A 17,660-nucleotide genomic window follows, 5' to 3' on the forward strand; every position below is an offset into this window, starting at 1 on the left:
GAAACATGTTGCTTGTTTTTCTATAAAGGCTCGACTGTCCATGTCTCATCATTTGATTTTTTTTTTCTTTAGGCAGTAAGAATAAATAATTTTCAAAGTTTCTCTGGGTTGTTTATGTCATTGCTTTCCACAGTTTTTTTCCACTTAAATATTCTCTCCATCACTGAACACAGATGCATGTGAAAACACAAATGTCCAACAGAAGTAGCACAAAATGGTCTTTGAGCTGGCAGCAGCGTAGTGCAGGGTATGTGCAGGGATTGGAACCCATGTGAGAGTATCACACGTAATGGGTGGAGTCAAATGAAGACACTTAGGCAACATCTTCCTAAACTTAACAGTATTTACAGATGTGAAATCATCCCTTAAGTCAAATATCTACTGTATATGCATATGGAAATATGTCTCTTAAGAGAGCATGAATGCTAAAAATAAATTACAGAAGCACAAAACCAAACGTTATCAGCTTGGGTATCATTTTATTGTTAGCGCCATTAGATTTCTCACATAGAGAGAAGGCAACAGTGGCTAATACTGTCAGGCTCAAAACTCAAAATGATAATAACATTTCAGCAATTAACATTTATTTTAAAAAATCAAAATGCTTAAAAAATGTAAAGCAGCAAATAAAAGTGAGAGCTAAATCTGATGTAATAAGTGGCTTTTACTGACGGCAATCTGAAGCTGTAGCCTTGGAGATGAGGATGGACAGTGACTCTGATGAGCTCATTTTGAGGCAGAGATGGACTCTTATTTCTTCAAAGTGACTCGAAGCCTCGGGATATCCTCTGAAGTCAGTGGCACTCTTCATAAAATCTCATCCATTCATGCCAGTGTCCACTGGGCTCTATGCGTTATCTGTAGTCAAGAAGAGACATGGCTGGTGTAAATATAAGCCAATAATAACTGAAGAAGGATACAAATACATCCTCATATAGTATTGTTCTCACCATACACACAGCTAAGATTTAAGGAAAAGCATTCCCTCACTATCCTTCCCCACCCCTCACTTCCCCTCACCTTTTTCCTCCACCTGGAAGTCTTCGGGCAGCAGCTTGTCCTGTCTATTGCCCAGGCTGAAGGCCAAAAAGGAGAGGATGAGGGAGTCCATGATGCTGATGATGGCCAGGATGTAGGCCCAGCGCACTGTGCAGTTGCCCAGTGTGTACTTGTCAGTCCGCTGGCCGCACATGCGCTTCACCTCATCAGAGTCCCAGCCGTCAGGATAGATCATACAGCCGATCACCATGCACGTACCTGAGAGGAGAGAAGGCACAGGCTGACGAGTGCTGGACTTCAGCTCTGTCTGTGTGATGGTTTTACTTTTATCTTACTAGTGTTTTGAAATTTTTTTATTCAAAGTCCAAAAACATGCATTGATTTGTGGTGGGAAACCTGTAAAAATGAATAGATGTGCTCACTGTGACAGACCATCTTGCTGCTTTTGACAGGCTCGGGCAACAAATGACAGCGAAACCACCAGAGAAATTAAATATACACTGTGTTCATTCAGGTAGATACACACACACACCTACAGAGTTTAGTTGCCTAGCAACTCCAGAGCATCTCAACTCAATAAAGATGAACTTGTTCATCTATTATTGACTCCACTGACAGACAGCTAAGACCTCTTGCCGTCCCACCTCAGCACAAGGAGGTGCAGCACAGCACACACTTGCCTCGCATCTCGCTCTCACTTTCTGATCCTCACAAAACCTCATCTTCATGCATTTCTGAGACTCACTTTATCAAGTCCTCTTTAAAATTCACTAAATATTTGAATACATTAGAAAGACCCTTTCAGTTAAACTAATACAGCAAAATTCTTTCCTTAAACTGACTTTATTAAGCTCACACCTCAGGGGCCTCTGGTTCAGCGAATTAATGATCCCATCCTCGTAACAGACCCGATAAGTTCTGCATCCACTCACTCCAAAGAAGGCCCTCAAAACAGCAATTTTCAAACAGCCCTCTCAAAGCCTGCATCCAAATATCCTTAAAAATGAACTTGGTGTCAGAGCCAAAATGACATTGCTTCTCATGAAGATGGATTTACAAGAACACGTGCGAAAGGGGGAGAGGAGAAAGTGTAACAGCACACCTTCGGGTTAATCTCATTACTTGGTTCATTACAGGCCTCTCCTTTCACTCGCAGGTACATCTGCTCACAAACTGCTTCATGTTTCAAACAGAATCATGTTTCAGCTCTGACTGTGTCTGCGAGTCTGCAGGGAACTACAGAAATGTCACCAAATGCTTAAATTCATAGCTTTTCGTTTCAGCTTTGGGCTTTCGTACATGTTTCAGACTCTGAGTTTACAGCTGTGAGCCACCATTATCCTTCACAACCTTCTTATAGATCTGTTCCTAAATCTTAGTTTAATGGGTATTCATTTAGTTTCCACTTTGACTGTTTATTAGCTGGATTCATTACTTTCCTTGGCTTTTTTAAATACTTACATGAAGACTTGCATGAATAAATACATTTTTAAAATACATAAACAAGATATAACCGTACAATAGCAAAATTATGAAAATAATATCTACATGCAAGCTCTACGGGTAGTGGAAGTCTTCTCCAATTCATCTATTCTAACTAACTGCATTCTACATCTGTATGATCAATACATCATATAAAACTGTTAAGCCTCTTAATATTGCTCGATTAGTGCCAGTCTTTATCTGCAAAATACTAATATAGTGGAGTAGACTAAATGTACTGTATACATAGGCTATTTTCAGTTTTAAAATGATGTTTCTCTTAATTGGAGCCTACATGGTGATGCTGGTAACACCATGATGATGGTGTTACTTTCCAATAATGTAAACTCTTACTGTGACATCTACCCTGTAATTTAAACACACTTAAAAACTCTTGAAACTTTTTTAGTCACAGCCTGAAGCTCACTGGAAGCCAGCTGCATCCAGGCACAGATCTTGTAGACGCTCCCCGCGTTGCAGAAGAAGAAGAGGCTGAGGCAGACGATGCTGCCCACCACCAGCAGCATGGAGATCCCCACGAAGAACATGGCCGTCTTGAAGGCGCCGGACGGGATGGAGCCAAAGTCCAGCGCGCTCCCTTTGCAGGTGAGCTCCGAGGTGAGCGCGTTCCCGATGCAGTAGTGGAAGAGGCCGAAGTATCCGGCCTGCGGTGTGTTGACGCTGTCGCCGATCCAGTAGGGCTGGATGAACACCACCACGGTGATGACGGCGAAGGTGATGGTGAAAACGATCCAGAGCACCCCCATGGCTCGGGCGTTACGCACATAGTTGGTGTGGTAGATTTTGGCTGCCTCCTGAGCAGGAAGCATGGCGAGAGGTGGAAGAGCTTCTCAAAAGAAGGAAAGAAAGAAAGAAAAAAATGAGAATTTAAGTGAAGGAGTTAAAAAACGAACAAGTGAGCACCTTCAGTGTCCTGCTCAAAAACATCCGCTGACAAAGTCCTCATTCTTTAGTAAGCGCTTGCTCCAGTGAGATGGGAATAGCTCCAGTGGTTCTCTTTGCAATTCAAAACCACGGACAGCTCCCGGTACTGAAAACACACCTGTATGAGAGACACGCTCCCAGTGTCTTAGTGGGCCCTGCAGAGGTGAACAGTCCCAGAAACCACTGCATACCACGGCAGCACTGACTCCACCGCATTCAATGAGGGGATGTTTGTTCTGGATTTCACCTGGCAGGGGAGGTTCCTCTAGGAAGGCTGAGGTAGTCAGGTAATAAATGATTAATGGTTAAAAGATCCACTGGATAGAACAACACAGGATGGCAAGCAAGGCTGTTTCACATGTAACAGCATGTGTTACTTAATCAGCTTTCTTTTTTTCTAATATCTATCTATCTATCTATCTATCTATCTATCTATCTATCTATCTATCTATCTATCTATCTATCTATCTATCTATCTATCTATCTATCTATCTATCTATCTATCTATCTATCTATCTAACTGCTGTAAACCTGCTGTACTCATATAACACGAAAAAAGCAAAGTAGGCTACTGAATACAGAAAAACATCCAATTTGAATTGTGTATTTGTTAATATATTCATTTGCTCTTAAACAAATGTACTAAAAATGTTAAACAGTTCAATATTAGTGTTTATTTGTAGCAATGTTTTAGCATAAAGGAGCATGAGAAATTAAAATAAAGATGCATTTAAGCACTGTAGGCTTAGAATACTGTGCAAAAATAGTGAGCCACTCCTCATTTCGTGTAATGTGGCAAACCTCAGCCTATTCTTCCTGTTTCCCTTCATTAAGAATGACTTTTATCACAGCCACCCCTTTACTGAGACCCCTTCTGATGAAACTTCAGGAAAACATAGATGGGTCAGATGCATTTCTCAGGTCTTATGTCAGGTCTATGCTGGATTTGTAAAATTTCTTAATAATGTTCACCTGCTGTAAATATTTGTTTAAGCCTACTACTTCTTCTTTTGCCCTCAACTTGTCCAGATTTCTCTTTATTTGCTGTTTTTTAACGACACACTGCATAGTTGTCCTGATATGCCAGAACAGCTAATAACTATTTATGAATAGCCATGTTGATGCAAAAATACTGTATTAGACTGCATTGTATTTGACATTTTTTGATTAACAAGAAACAAACAACAACAACAAACAAACAAACAAATTCTTTTAAAATGGTCAGGTACAAGCACTGAACTGAAAATAAAAAAGGACCAGAAAACATAGAAATGAGGGGCTTTTGCACAGTCCTGTGCACTGTGATCGTCACCTTCACACTAGACAGCATAGCAGGGGCGGCACCAAGGGGGAGCACTGAGGGGGAGCACTGGCCACCCCCAAAATTTGCCCACTTTGTGTGTCTCTTACAATTTCCCGTCGTCAGCCCCTCCCCTCCGCTGTGCCCCTGCACTGCTCTGTTTTTGGTGTTCCACCCCAGTATTTTTAGTGGCCTTCATATGACCGCCCCTGCAGCGTGGGCACAAATCCACAAAAACCCTTCCACATTGTTATAACCACACCTAGCATCACTTTTCAATAGATTCAAAATAGCTATTGAATATTGTCCCACCACCTCGATGGGACAAGACTCGGCTGCCCGTCTGCATGTAAAAGACAAAGGACACTCTTTCAAGGACGCCAGTGTTCACATTTTGGACAGAGAGGACAGATGGTTTGAAAGAGAAGTAAAAGAAGCCATTTATGTCCACTGTGAACGACCATCTTTGAACAGAGGCGGTGGTTTACAACACCAACTGTCTGCCATCTATAATCCAGTTTTGTGAGCCCTTCCCACTTTAACGCCCACTCACACCCTGGGCCATTTGACCTCAGTAAATCACATGATAGGGTGGGGCTAGGTTTCACTTTGGGTTCACCCGAACCGACCTTGGCTGATTGTGACCCACACCTTTTCGCAACTTGGCTTGTGTGATTAGGTAGAGGATCCATAGTCGGTCCACGACCCTCTTGGGGACACTCCCATAGAGCTTAAAATCTGGGACTCCCCATCAGTTGCTCTTAGAAGTGAAGAAGGTTCTCGGATGAGAGGTGAAATGTCTTCAAGGAAACTTAAAGAAGTCCAACCTCCTTAGACAGCAACATCGTATGCTTACCCTAACAACTCTGAGATTTTATAATGTAATCCTGCTATTCTGTGCCGAAGTTCTCCTAACATCCCTCAGACAAACATCCGGAGTTTAAGGAGGGACATGGTGACTCCAGCTTTCTTTGCACGTGCTATTGATGGAGCGATTGAACGAGACGCTGTGACGTCTGCAAGCTATTTCTGGATGTACTACAATCAAACACTAGATGGAGCTACAGAGCTGCAGTCTCATCTAGCGGCCTCACCTTGGCACTTAAGTCAATCTTCCTGTTTTTGTCTCAAATGATTTCTCAGACAAATTCCAAGCTGCAAGATTTTTTCAGAACATATTCTAACATAAAGTTAAAAAAGGGAGTGAGGTAGCTTTTTCTGATAACTACACATTGAAAAGCATTAGGGAAGTATTAATAAATACTTCATTATTTCTAAAGCATGACTTTTCCTTAGCATGCCATTCATATACACTAATGTTAGTGGTTTATTAATGATGAAATAGCTTGTATATAACATCATATATAACTTTAGCAAGTTCTTTCAGAACACTTTTGGCTTTTCCTGCCACAAATCCTTGTCACGCCCTTCGGAAAGTGTACTGTGAAGCTTCCACAGGATAGGCTCTCCAGCCTCTCTCCAAGCATTATTTCATTCTATAAATGCTTTGTAAGACATAGATCGTCCTAACTTTAGATGATGTACACACAAAAGAGTTAACTAACAACTCGTAACTGTATGAATTAACCATGAATTACCATATGAAATAAACAGCTATGGAAACGTTTCTATTATCACACTCACAAACAACTAGCTCATTTTATAAGCTGTGTCTGTATTAATGTGCATCTAAATACACTGTTAATAGTTTATGTCACTTTTAAATGATGTCATTAACAGCTCCCAAAAAACAGGACCTGATGTAAAACTTTCTTTAGTAATGTAGGAGTAATGTTTTCTAAATGATGAACTACATAATCATTGATACCTTAGTAATGCTTAATAGTGTCCAGTTAATATAAAGTGTTGACATTTTTGTGATATGGCACAAGATCCGATTTGGATTCAGATCTTGTGCCATAAAAAGTTTTATAAAAACGTATTTGAGCATTACCACCTGCTCTCTTTGCAGAATGATCACTTTAGAGATCATATGTTTATATGTAATCATTATTATTATTGTTATTATTATTGTTATTGTTGTTGTTATTGTTGTTGTTATTGTTATTGTTATTATTATTATTATTACTTAATGTAGCATTTCATTGGGTAGGTTTATGATGGTAAATAATGTCTGCTAATTATATATTGTTTATAGGAGCAAAATAAACCATATTGGCCTCTAACAGTTGGTGACCTTTGAACCCAGTTGCTCCTGTAAGATCAAGTAAACTGTTCTTAATTTGTTTTCACCTTTTTCTGTTTTTTTTTTTTTTTTTAAATGGCAGTTACATTCATATGCATTCATCTCTGCAGTGCATTCCTTAAACAAATGTTAAAGCATGGTCACAGTTTTAATTTTTGGCCCACACAAACTGCTCATATGTGAAAATGTGAAAATACATAAATGCATGGACTTAAAGAAGCCTTTCTTCCACTGCTGGTATATTGGATCTTGTGTTAACCTTTCAGTTTCTCCTCAGTCAATATCTGAATACACAAAACTTCTAGCTGACTTAAAAAAAGCTGATTTATTGCTTCCTTTTAGATCTAAAATTCACAATTTTCTCTAAGAACCTTCTGCTATCTGTTTAGATTAGCTCCATTTCCCCCCCGCCTGTTGATCTGGAAGGTGCAGCTGCTGACAATATAGATCTGTGATGGTGTGGGCTTGTGTGTCTATGAGTGTGGGCGCTGGCGTGTTGTTGCACTTAAGCTTTATTAAGTGATGCAGCCCCAGTGTAAGGCAGAAGGTGTTTATAATCAAATTATTTGGACCGGCAATCCAATTTTCCAAGATAGAATAGAGTTAGATTTTGTGTATGCGTGACAGTGTGTGTGTTTATGGCGTGATGTTTGCACATGAGAGGGGTCTTGGGATTTCATGCTTTCTTTGTGCGTTTTTGTTAAATAGCCTTTCTGTGTGTGTGTGTGTGTGTGTGTGTGTGTGTGTGTGTGTGTGTGTGTGTGTGTGTGTGTGTGTGTGTGTGTGCGCGCATGACTTTGTGTCTCTGTGAATGGAGAAAAGACAAATCATGAACAAGACCCAGCCTTTGATAGAGCAAAAAATAAATATAGCACAGTCTTATTTACTGCAGAGACTGGAACAGTTAACTGTAGTCTGTTATCAGGTTATCTACAGATTTCAGGCTGCATGGCTTCAAGGGGAATTCTTGGATCTGGTGATGCCCCATCTCACCATGTCTTCCCATTTTTTGCTTAAAGAGGAGCTTATGAGTGTGAGTGTGTATGTATTTAACCCTGTCTAGCTTCTTTTAGGCCAACTGGATCTGAGAGCCTCTGCCGGCACAAAGAGGCTTTTCTGCCATTTCAGCATCTCTTCCTGTCCTTTTCTTCCTGCCTGCTTTAGAGGCAGTTTCCATAGAAACAAGTTGCAGGATGCCCTTAGAGAGAAAGATGGTAGATGATGGGGTAAGATGACAGCAGAAGTTGAACGAATGAAATGATTAGCCAATTATACTGATTTATAGTGAGCGCTTTTTTATTTCTTCCCTTTTACACTTACTAATGTAATATAAACATCCACACTTATACAGGCAGGGAAGGTTGTTCCTCGGTCTGTCTGTCTCCTGTCAGCAGAAACAGATGGACTCTGTCTTTTCTGAATGTGTGTGTAAAAGAAAAATGCATGCAATGTGCTTGGGGCAGAGGACTGAACAACAACCACCCCTTGCTGACCTCCTCATCGTTCTCTCGCTTTCTCTCTCTCTCACACACACACACACACACACACACACACACACACACACACACACACACACACACACACACACACACACACACACACACACACACACACACACACACATCCAGGGTTTGAGATCGTGTGACGCAATAGCAACTCGGTCAGTGAGTGTCACTACTTCTCTGTAACGCCCCCAGGCTGCAGCAGGCACTTGGCCCATGAGCCACCTTTCAGCCTCCTCTCACAGCCCAGCAGGAAGCATCAGAGCAGGGGTAGAAACGGGCAAAGTGTGGGTCAGTCAGTGCCCCGAGGACTGAAGCTGAAATGTAGGTCTTCTTTGTGGTTGATTGGGTTCATGAATCATTGCTGATCGCTTTCTGTGCATGAGCACGTGAACACATACACATGATCAGCCATGCTCTTCTGGTTTCAAGCAAACACATCCTTGAAAAGAACTTCATCTCCTTGTCTGAATTTTGTCAAAGTCACTTTAACTCCATAGGAGTACCTTTGCATTGGCAAAAAAAGTTATCTTAATGGAAACCATGCAAGCGCTTACAGCTATTACTCAACTCCTGGCCTTGGACCTTTGTGACATATCTGTGCTTTCTCTCCCTTTGTTTCCCACCCTCTGCACTCGCTGTGAGGGAGCATGGTGTTCACATATGGATTTTGTTGTCATGACTGACCCATGACTGCCACGCAGTTACTGCACATTAAACAAACATCACTATCTATGAATAGAGATGTAAATAAAGAAGACACTGTGATTTTATCTGCAGTTTGTAAACTCCTGTTAAAAAGGAATGCTTTTAATTCATTTCAATTCAAATTTATTTGTATAGCACCAAGTCACAACAAAAGACACCTCGAGGTCCTTTATATTGTAACCCCCTAAGAGAAAAGCCCTCGGCAACAGTAGGAAGGAATAACTCAATTTTAGCAGGAAACCTGCTCCAGAAAACTCCAAAACCTCCTCCACCAGGCTCAGGGAGGAGTAGAGGGGTGTGGGTATCTGCCACAACTGGTTGGGGTGCGACAGAGACAGAAGACACCTAAACACTTAACACTTAACCTAATATGCATGTCTTTGGCCAGTGGGACAAAGCTTGGGTACTCGGAGAGAAAGAAACTAATCCCACCCAGCCAGTGAGTGGACTGGTATCCAAGACCATCTTGATGTGAGGCAAAGGTGCTAACGACTGCACAACAAATAAATACAGAATCTCCCTTACCAAAACTGGAGCACAGACATTTTGGATGGGCTTTTACAACATTACGTACGCCTCATACGCAGTGAACTGAATTAGCTGATATGCTTACTGCCTAGTAAATGATTAGTGGCCACACCCTAATGATGCAGACTCTAAGCTTTGATAAAATTTAAATAAGTGAGCAATAAAACTTCACTCCTGTGCCCCTGTTATGGACTAATCAGTGGTGAGCAAAGGCATTTGTTTTTGCTCCAAACATGTTTATACATCCTGTAAAACTGAACACTTGGAACTCTAAAGGAACTGACTCAGTTTAAGAGTCACCCTCGGGTAGCATTCGAGGAACTGCAATTTTTGGCACTTCAGCGCGCTTTCATTTTTTATTAGTTTTTTTAAGCCATAAAAGTTCTTACTTATGTAATAAACACATGATCAAAATCAGGCCTTGCAGTAAAATCAAGTGTTTTTAACATTGCTCTGCTGAGAGTAAACACATTCTTACATTACCTCTATCGGTCACGCTCATTCGGATGGTGAGACAAATCACTGTGGGAGTTTTGCACTGCCAAGAACTGGCAAAGGGCCCGCTCTGCTGTGTGCCACTGCAGCTGACACACATAAATCTAAAGCACATATGCAGCTCCTCTGTTGCACATCTGCATAAAACACAGGCACCGTTAAACATCCATGGAAATCTAGGTGCTTCAAGTTGAAGTGAAGCGCATGTAAGAAAGCAAAATTTCAACTACTATGTATATAATACAACGGCCCGACTTCTTATTTTCACAGCGCATCTCTTTCTGTGCCAGCCAGTGAGTCGTCAAATGTGCGTTTGCGTAATCCTGGCCAATTCAAGCAGTTTTGTTACGGTTTAAAAAAAAGGGGGGGATTAGCTTATGGAGCTTCAAAGCCAAATATAGAATGTGAGGGATTATAGACACATCAAAGTGTAAGAATAAAGATGGAGAGTACATCAGGGTGCAGTTTCATCTTCCATCTCCGTTTCAGCTTTGTGCTTTTTCAGTCTTTTTCACCAGAGGAGATGTGATGTTCAAGAAGTGTGGACTTCACTGGCGTTAAATGCATTTTGGTTTTAACTTTGTCTTTTATATAATATTAATTACTGCGTTTCACACAGTATAGTGAATATAAAAAGTATTTAGCTTCAAGCTCTTCTTGATTTCTAAGGGTTTTTTTTTTTTTGCATATTTGTCACACTTATGTGTTTCAGATCATCAAATAAGTTTTAATATTAAACAAAAATAACCTGAGTAGATACAAAAATCAGTTTTTAAATTATGATTTCATTTATTAAGGAAAAAAAGTGAACCAAACCTACCTGGCCCTGTGTCATAAAGTAATTGGGCCCTAAAACCAAAAACTGGTTGTGCCACCGTTCCCAGCAAGAACTGCAAATGTGCCGTGTTAGTTTTACACCAGATGCAATGGGACTCAAACCTTCCGAAAGGTTTAACTTTTGTGTCATCATTCTTCACAATATTTTCCCCAAAGTCTTGGAGATCATCAAAATGTTTTTTGGCAAATGTGAGACGAGCCTTTGTGTTGTTTTTGGTCAGCAGTGGTTTTCTCCTTGGAGCTCTCTCACAATGCCATTTTTGCCCAGTTGCTTACTTTCTTATCATGAATCATGAACATGACCTTAACTGAGACGAGTGAAGTGTGAGGTACTTTAAATGTTGTTCTGGGTTTTTTGTGAACTCCTGGATGAGTCGTCGATGCACTCTTACTGTGGTTCACTGACTTAGAAATTGCTTTGTAACCCTTCCCAGACTGACAGATGCCAATGACTTGAGATTTTGGCGCAATGTGTTGATTTTTGAGATCTTTTAGCCTACTTCACTTTGTCAGACAGCTTCTATTTAAGTGATTTCTTGATTCAGCAGGTCTGGCACACTGAATTTCTCAAGGCAGAATTAGTTTTTCCGCTTTTTCACAGCACTGTACAGGTATATGGTAACTCTGGAAAAGTCTTTTATATCATGTTCCACTATATCACGGCTGATTTCCAGTTTATATTGCTCATTCAACATTTGAAAATAGCCACAAAAAGATTGCTGCAAAAAGAAAGTCATGACTCATCTTTATCTTTTCAGCCCAGGACATTACCATAAGCTCCCGTAATGAGGATGATGCGCATGAATGTGTGTGGGTCACGAAAAAGCAAAGTGTTAAATCTGAGCTGGTGCTGACTTCACCGTGACTGACAAAACCCAAAGGCGACTTGAACAATTGTATTTTAATGCCGCTTATGTAATTATTTTGATTGTATACCTCCCTAAATATAGGGATTATGCTGCAGTGTGTCAAAATATCTTCAGGGTCTTATAACCCACAGAGGATGGTTATGAAATGTTCTTTTTTACCCTGGAAGCGCTGAAGAGGAGGCAGTGCAGGGGAAAGAATCACCCAGAGCGGATTTGAAAACTGTAAACAGGTCGGAAAAGGAGTGAAAGGACTTAAACAAACGCTTAGGAAAACAGTGCAAGCTAATTATGGCGTGGTCTCTGGTTCACCAGTGTGTGTTTGTATGCACCACCCTTACTGCTGTGTTATGTTGTTCCAGTTGTGGCGGCTAGTGGCTGGTAACCAGCAGATCTAGGAGGATTTTAGCTATCCTCATAATCTTGCATGGAATCCAGCAGCCCCAACCACCACCACCTGGCCCCCAGGCACCAACACACACACACACACTCGCACATAGTCATAAGCTCCTCTTTGCACTGAATAGGTTTACAGTGCATGCAACTGTGTGCAGGCTCTGTTTCATAACATAAAAGTGATTGTCATCAGTGCTGGTGCAGAGAGAGGGAGAAATGTTTATGCTGATCAGTATTGAGATAGTCCCAGAACCTCACACTAGGAATTCTAATTTAATCAAAATGTATAGATAAAGCAGCATCTGTCTGGCGGTGTGACACAGTGAGCTCGCAAGCGTGTTGGAAAAGGGAAAAGCAACTTGCTGTAGTGCAGACGTGAGTGTGTCACTGGCAAACTCATCAGTTTTGTTCTGTTCACATCTTTGGTACATGAGGCATGGGTAATGAGGGGGATGAGTATTTGGAAAGGCTGTAGTGTAGATTTGATGTGCCAGTATAAACGCTGCCAACAACTATGACAGTGTAGTGGCACTGTGATGCATTCACTTTGCATAGATTATTTAAAACAGTGAAGCAGAAACTTGAATGTAGAGGATGTCAGAGAAAACTGTACCTCCATAAATAGATCAAGATAAATAACATATAGAAAGAAAGAAGGCTCTGTGTATACGTGAAGAAAGGGAGAAAGAAATTGAGGAAGACTGGCAACAGATCTTCTTGTTTGTTTGACTCAACTAAAGGGAAAGGATTTCAGTTTCCCCTTTTGAAGAAATGTGATTCAGCACAAAGAGAGCGGAGTCTGACTTCCCATCCAAGCCAGGGCCAATGAACTCCGAGTCTTAGCAATAATACGATAACTTTCGAATTTGAAGTTTGACCTCAAAGGTGTTCAGACCGGTGGCCCCTCCTCTGCTCATGTGAAAAGTCTCCCTCTGTTTATGGCATTTTAACGGACTTCAGATGTCACCGCTCGCAGTTATGGCTGTAGATGTGTAATCTTTACAGCAGGAGAGGTGTGTCACTGGGTGGGGCTAATCGGTCTGTTCTCCTCGATGATTGGTCTGGGATTTTTAAGAAACAGTGTGAGATTTTTACTAGTTGGTCCAGCTGCACGCCAATCAATACGATTAGGCTGCTTTCAAGGACTCCTCGTATTTATTTTTACCAAGTGCAATGCAGAAAAGCGACCGTAGTTATTGTTGTTGTTTAGTTACCGTCCAAATGCTTCATTTTATGAATTACAATTAGATATTATCTTATCGTATTGTGGTTAGTTTGAGATATAGATAGTTTAACACCAAGTATTTTGGCATTTGAAAGAAAGAACCCTCTGTTTAAGGTATGCCAAAGCATGCCTCTCAGGCAGTCAGCCTCTGGGGGAGATCTGGCCACTGCTGTTTGATGTGGGCCCATATGCATGCATCAGTCACAAAAGCAACCATGCTTATTGTTTAAGGCAGGCTTGTATAGCATTGGGGTCAGACAGTGGTGAGCGCTGTCGCCTCATATCAAGAAGGTCCTGGATTCAAATCTGCAGCTATGTGTTGGCAAGTCAAAGATTAGTGACCTGTCCAGGGTGTAATATGCTTTGTCATGTGATAGGCTCCAACTGCCCCGTCACCCTGAATTGAATAAGTAGAAAAAGAGATGGATGGATATATAGTGTTGCATGGTATAGTACAGGACTGGATTATAGTACAGTATATCAGAAGACATTTCAGTCTAATATACTGTAGTGTGTAGTATTGAATAGTAGAGTTGGTCTAACAGTATATATATATATATATATATATATATATATATATATATATATATATATATATATATATATATATATATATATATATATATAGAGAGAGAGAGAGAGAGAGAGAGAGAGAGAGAGAGATTTGATAAGATAGCATAGTATAGTAGAGGATATTATATTATAGTCTATACTGTATACACCATAGACTATATATAGGTGTACAGTATAGACTAACTCCTAACCTTATCCTATATATAGGATAGCATATAAAAAATAGCATAGCATAATAGAGTATATGTGTACTATATATTACTATGCTATAGTATAGCATAGAATACTATAATGAATAACAGAGTATAGTATAGACATATTCTATTCTATTCTATTCTAGGATATTATAGTTTTGAATAGTAGAACACAGATATATTATATTATATGATATCATATTATAAATATTTAATATAAAGTTATATCATTTTATGTTGAAAAGGTATCACATCATCTTCGTCACTGATTATTGAATGTAGTGAAAGTTAATAGTAAGTTATTGATTTAATTAATAAATTATTCACTATTTATGAGTAAAACTCATCCTACACAAATGTGTATACTACATTAGAGTGGGGCAGTGATCAGGGAGCAGGGAGACACTGGTATTAAAGGTTCAGTGGCGAATTGAACATTTCCAAGCGTCAGTGAAGGTGGCGCCACCTCCTCCAGTTCTCAGCGCTCACTCAGCGTGCTCGCTCAGAGAAGCGGTGTGGCTGCAGAGAGACGCTCGTATGCTTCCCTCACAGGCACTTTAAACAGGATGTAGCGACTGAGCTAGACCACGGAGAGAAAAAAGCGAAAGAAAAAAAAAGAGCGGGTTAAGCACTGCGATGTGACACACGCCAGAGAGACAGCGATGACCGCCACGGCACAGGAGAAGAAGAGGACAGGAGTCCAGATGAGGCACCTCACCCCCGGCAGGTCTTGACGGCTGCTCCCGCTGACTGGAGACCCCCACCTCCACGCCACGGCCGCAGCAGCAGCGCACGGTTTACGAGCACTGAAAACACAACATTACCCGAAATATTTCACCCGTGAACCTTGAAAGCAGCCATGGGGAGCCAGGGAGACTGCTGTGTGAAGGTTGCGTTGAGGTAAGCCTCCGACGTCTGTCTGCTGGAAATCTGCAGACCTTAGCAGAGCACGCTTGTGTCTGTGCCTCCCGGCGATTAATGAAATGCATCATGCACACCTACAGTTTTCCACGCTCCCCGATGTCTCCGTCCATTTCTGGGATTCAGGAGATTACACAGCCACGGAGAATACCATTCCACCTTATTTTACTTGGGCGGCGCTCTGCACAGTATCGACAAGGCAAAAGCACGCGTTTGTTTCACGCTATATCCGTATATAACTGTTCTCATGTGGTGGTGGTGTTGTGTGTATACGTTTGTATGCACAAGTTCTGCACACAGCGTCTTACATTCATGATTTAACATTGGGTGAAGTGACAAGGACAGCTGCAGCCAGGTGCAGGGAGGAGAATGGGCGTTTCTCTCCTAACCAATTTTTGCTGATATTATTCTTACATGCACCTACCTGCATCTATAACCATGCCTAGTCAACAGCTTACATATGCATGACGGAGTCAGGTCAATAACTAGGTTAAAAAGCAGGAGCATTGTTGTGCTTCAGAACACAAAAAAGTGTCCTGCAGCAAATGAATCGAGCACAAAGAGAATCTCTCCTTCAGAGCTGTGACATTCACTGCCTTTGTTGGATTGGGGAGCACAGCAGCTCTTGAATTGGTGAGAGGAGACAGTTTTCTGCATGTGTGTGAGCAAAAAATCCCAAAATAAAATTTGATCATAAGAAGTGAGCATAAAAAGTGCTCTAAAACCTCATCTGTAATCATGCTCATTTTACAGTGTGCAAAGCTGTGGCGGTGGTCTGACAGACCCCACAGACCCCCAATTAACTCAGAGCCACACAGACTGTCACATTAGCGAGCGACCGCCTTTTGGCAGTACTGCGTAACCGGCTTTCAATCTACACATAAAACAAACTACACAAACATAACTATGCTTCATGAAGCACCCATTTGAGGTCCTCACATCCCAATCCGGGTTCCAATAATTGATCTGAGTGGGGTGGGGGTTGAGAATGGGGGTGGGGAGTTGGTCCAGCAAAGCAGGCTTTTAAGATGAACTTTAAAAACACTGGCCCCATTTCCCCAGGGGAAGGCTTTATCAGCTGCCTCATTGTCAGCCACAGAGTGAATCTCCTTTGTGCTTATTCGCTGTGACAACTGTAACAGGAAGTGGAGTAGGTGGTGCTGACAGAAAAAAGGTGAAAAGGGAAGCCGTATAGGCCGCTGGTGGCTGTCGCTGAACTGAATTTAGCGAAAGAGAGACCAGCCAAGAGGCCTGTTGATGTGTAAATGACTCAGTGACTAACACGTCTGCCTTTAGCTCCCTCTTGCTCCTTTTTTTAATTTACTTTTTGACGTTATCATCAGTTTGTGAACAGGTTTTCATTTCTTTGTTCAGTAAGGAAGGTCAGATCAGCAGAGGAGCATTATCTTCGCGAGAGTACCTCGGAATTAGTTTTATTAGCGTGAAAGTCTTGCTGTAATTAAACAGGGGCTAAGTAGTAACATGTAATTACTCTGCTGGGTGAGCCGATGCTGCTCCTTTTCATCACATGTGATCTGTGTGTGTGTGTGTGTGTGTGTGTGTGTGTTTGACAGGAAATGGGAAGCTTGCAAATAAACACATGGAAAAAGATAACTTCCTGCTGAATAAGCAGTTACTTTTTCCCAATGACCTCCGAGCCTCTTTTATTCCCAGAGAAGAGGGCCTTTGATAAGAGGGGACGCCGTTTAATTGCTCCCATCATGCAATGCCCTTGGCTCAGAGCTTATGTCTGCATCTGCATGTGCGAATGTACATTACGAGGGCAACGGGGTTGACGTGAAGGCCAATGAACGCATACTCAGTCTCGTGTTGCCAGCATCCAATTCCTGAACGACCTACAATCCTACAATCCTGGATCCGTACGCACGCTTGAGTCAGTGGATCTGCATTGCAGACATGATCAGATGCATCTACTGTAATTCCCTCCTAAACAGTTGTTGTTAAATTGCCCCCGGCCTGGCTTTTGCGTCTTTATCCAGCTGCATCCATTTACAGTATCGGCTCAGTCGAGTGCAAGCAGGCTATAATCAGTAGATAAGTAGACACACTCACCATCACCTTCACACACACACATGCACTTAAGTTCAGGCTCCCACTCTCGCTGGTTTTATGTTGAGTGTTGCATTTTGCACCCCCGGTTGAAAGCTTTACGTCAGGACAGACTCTGAGTGAGAGTGGCCCGCCAATAGTTCAGCTTTTGCACCCTTGCATGCGTGTTTGGTGAGCGGTGTGTAAATTTCCATTTGCATATCGATCTCTGTCCCCCGCCGTTGCCCTCTGTGCGGCTCCCTGCCATTTACTCATTTCAGAAATCAAGTGACTCGCCCGCTGCTGAAGTGCTAAGTCAGCCCCCGTAGCTTGGTAGAAATAGACTCAAAGACAAATCTGTTTAATGCTGTTGTGCCTCCTGATCTTTTGATTGTTACTCCATGTTCTCACCTTAAGGCTCTGCTTTCTGTCTA

The 17,660-nt window shown here is 41.6% G+C and overlaps 2 protein-coding genes across 7 annotated transcripts in view; one reads left to right on the forward strand and one right to left on the reverse strand.

The window, feature by feature from the left end:
- Positions 1–1,006: 1,006 nt before the first annotated feature.
- Positions 1,007–3,320, reverse strand: lhfpl5a (LHFPL tetraspan subfamily member 5a). Its single transcript, XM_085407805.1, has 2 exons — positions 2,909–3,320; positions 1,007–1,257 (listed from the first exon to the last, which is right to left on the reverse strand). Exons 1-2 carry the CDS (start codon positions 3,309–3,311, stop codon positions 1,007–1,009), a joined length of 654 nt encoding a protein of 217 aa, XP_085263931.1. The 5' UTR covers positions 3,312–3,320.
- Positions 3,321–14,635: 11,315 nt separating this feature from the next.
- The window catches only part of kif21b (kinesin family member 21B), a 66,997-nt gene continuing 63,972 nt past the window's right edge, over positions 14,636–17,660 (forward strand). For 2 of the 6 annotated variants that reach the window (XM_085406192.1, XM_085406191.1), the window contains exon 1: positions 14,637–15,156. In XM_085406192.1, coding sequence (XP_085262318.1) covers positions 15,116–15,156 — 41 coding nt within the window. In that variant the 5' untranslated portion in view covers positions 14,637–15,115. Of the gene's footprint in view, positions 15,157–17,660 lie in introns of all 6 variants that reach the window. The other 4 variants (XM_085406195.1, XM_085406194.1, XM_085406193.1 and 1 more) reach the window with 3 other exon arrangements.

The sequence above is a fragment of the Rhamphochromis longiceps genome, linkage group LG5 (assembly GCF_057381845.1).
Source record: "Rhamphochromis longiceps isolate RC_006_pf linkage group LG5, R_longiceps_female_GT1.1, whole genome shotgun sequence".
NCBI classification, from domain to species: domain Eukaryota; kingdom Metazoa; phylum Chordata; class Actinopteri; order Cichliformes; family Cichlidae; genus Rhamphochromis; species Rhamphochromis longiceps.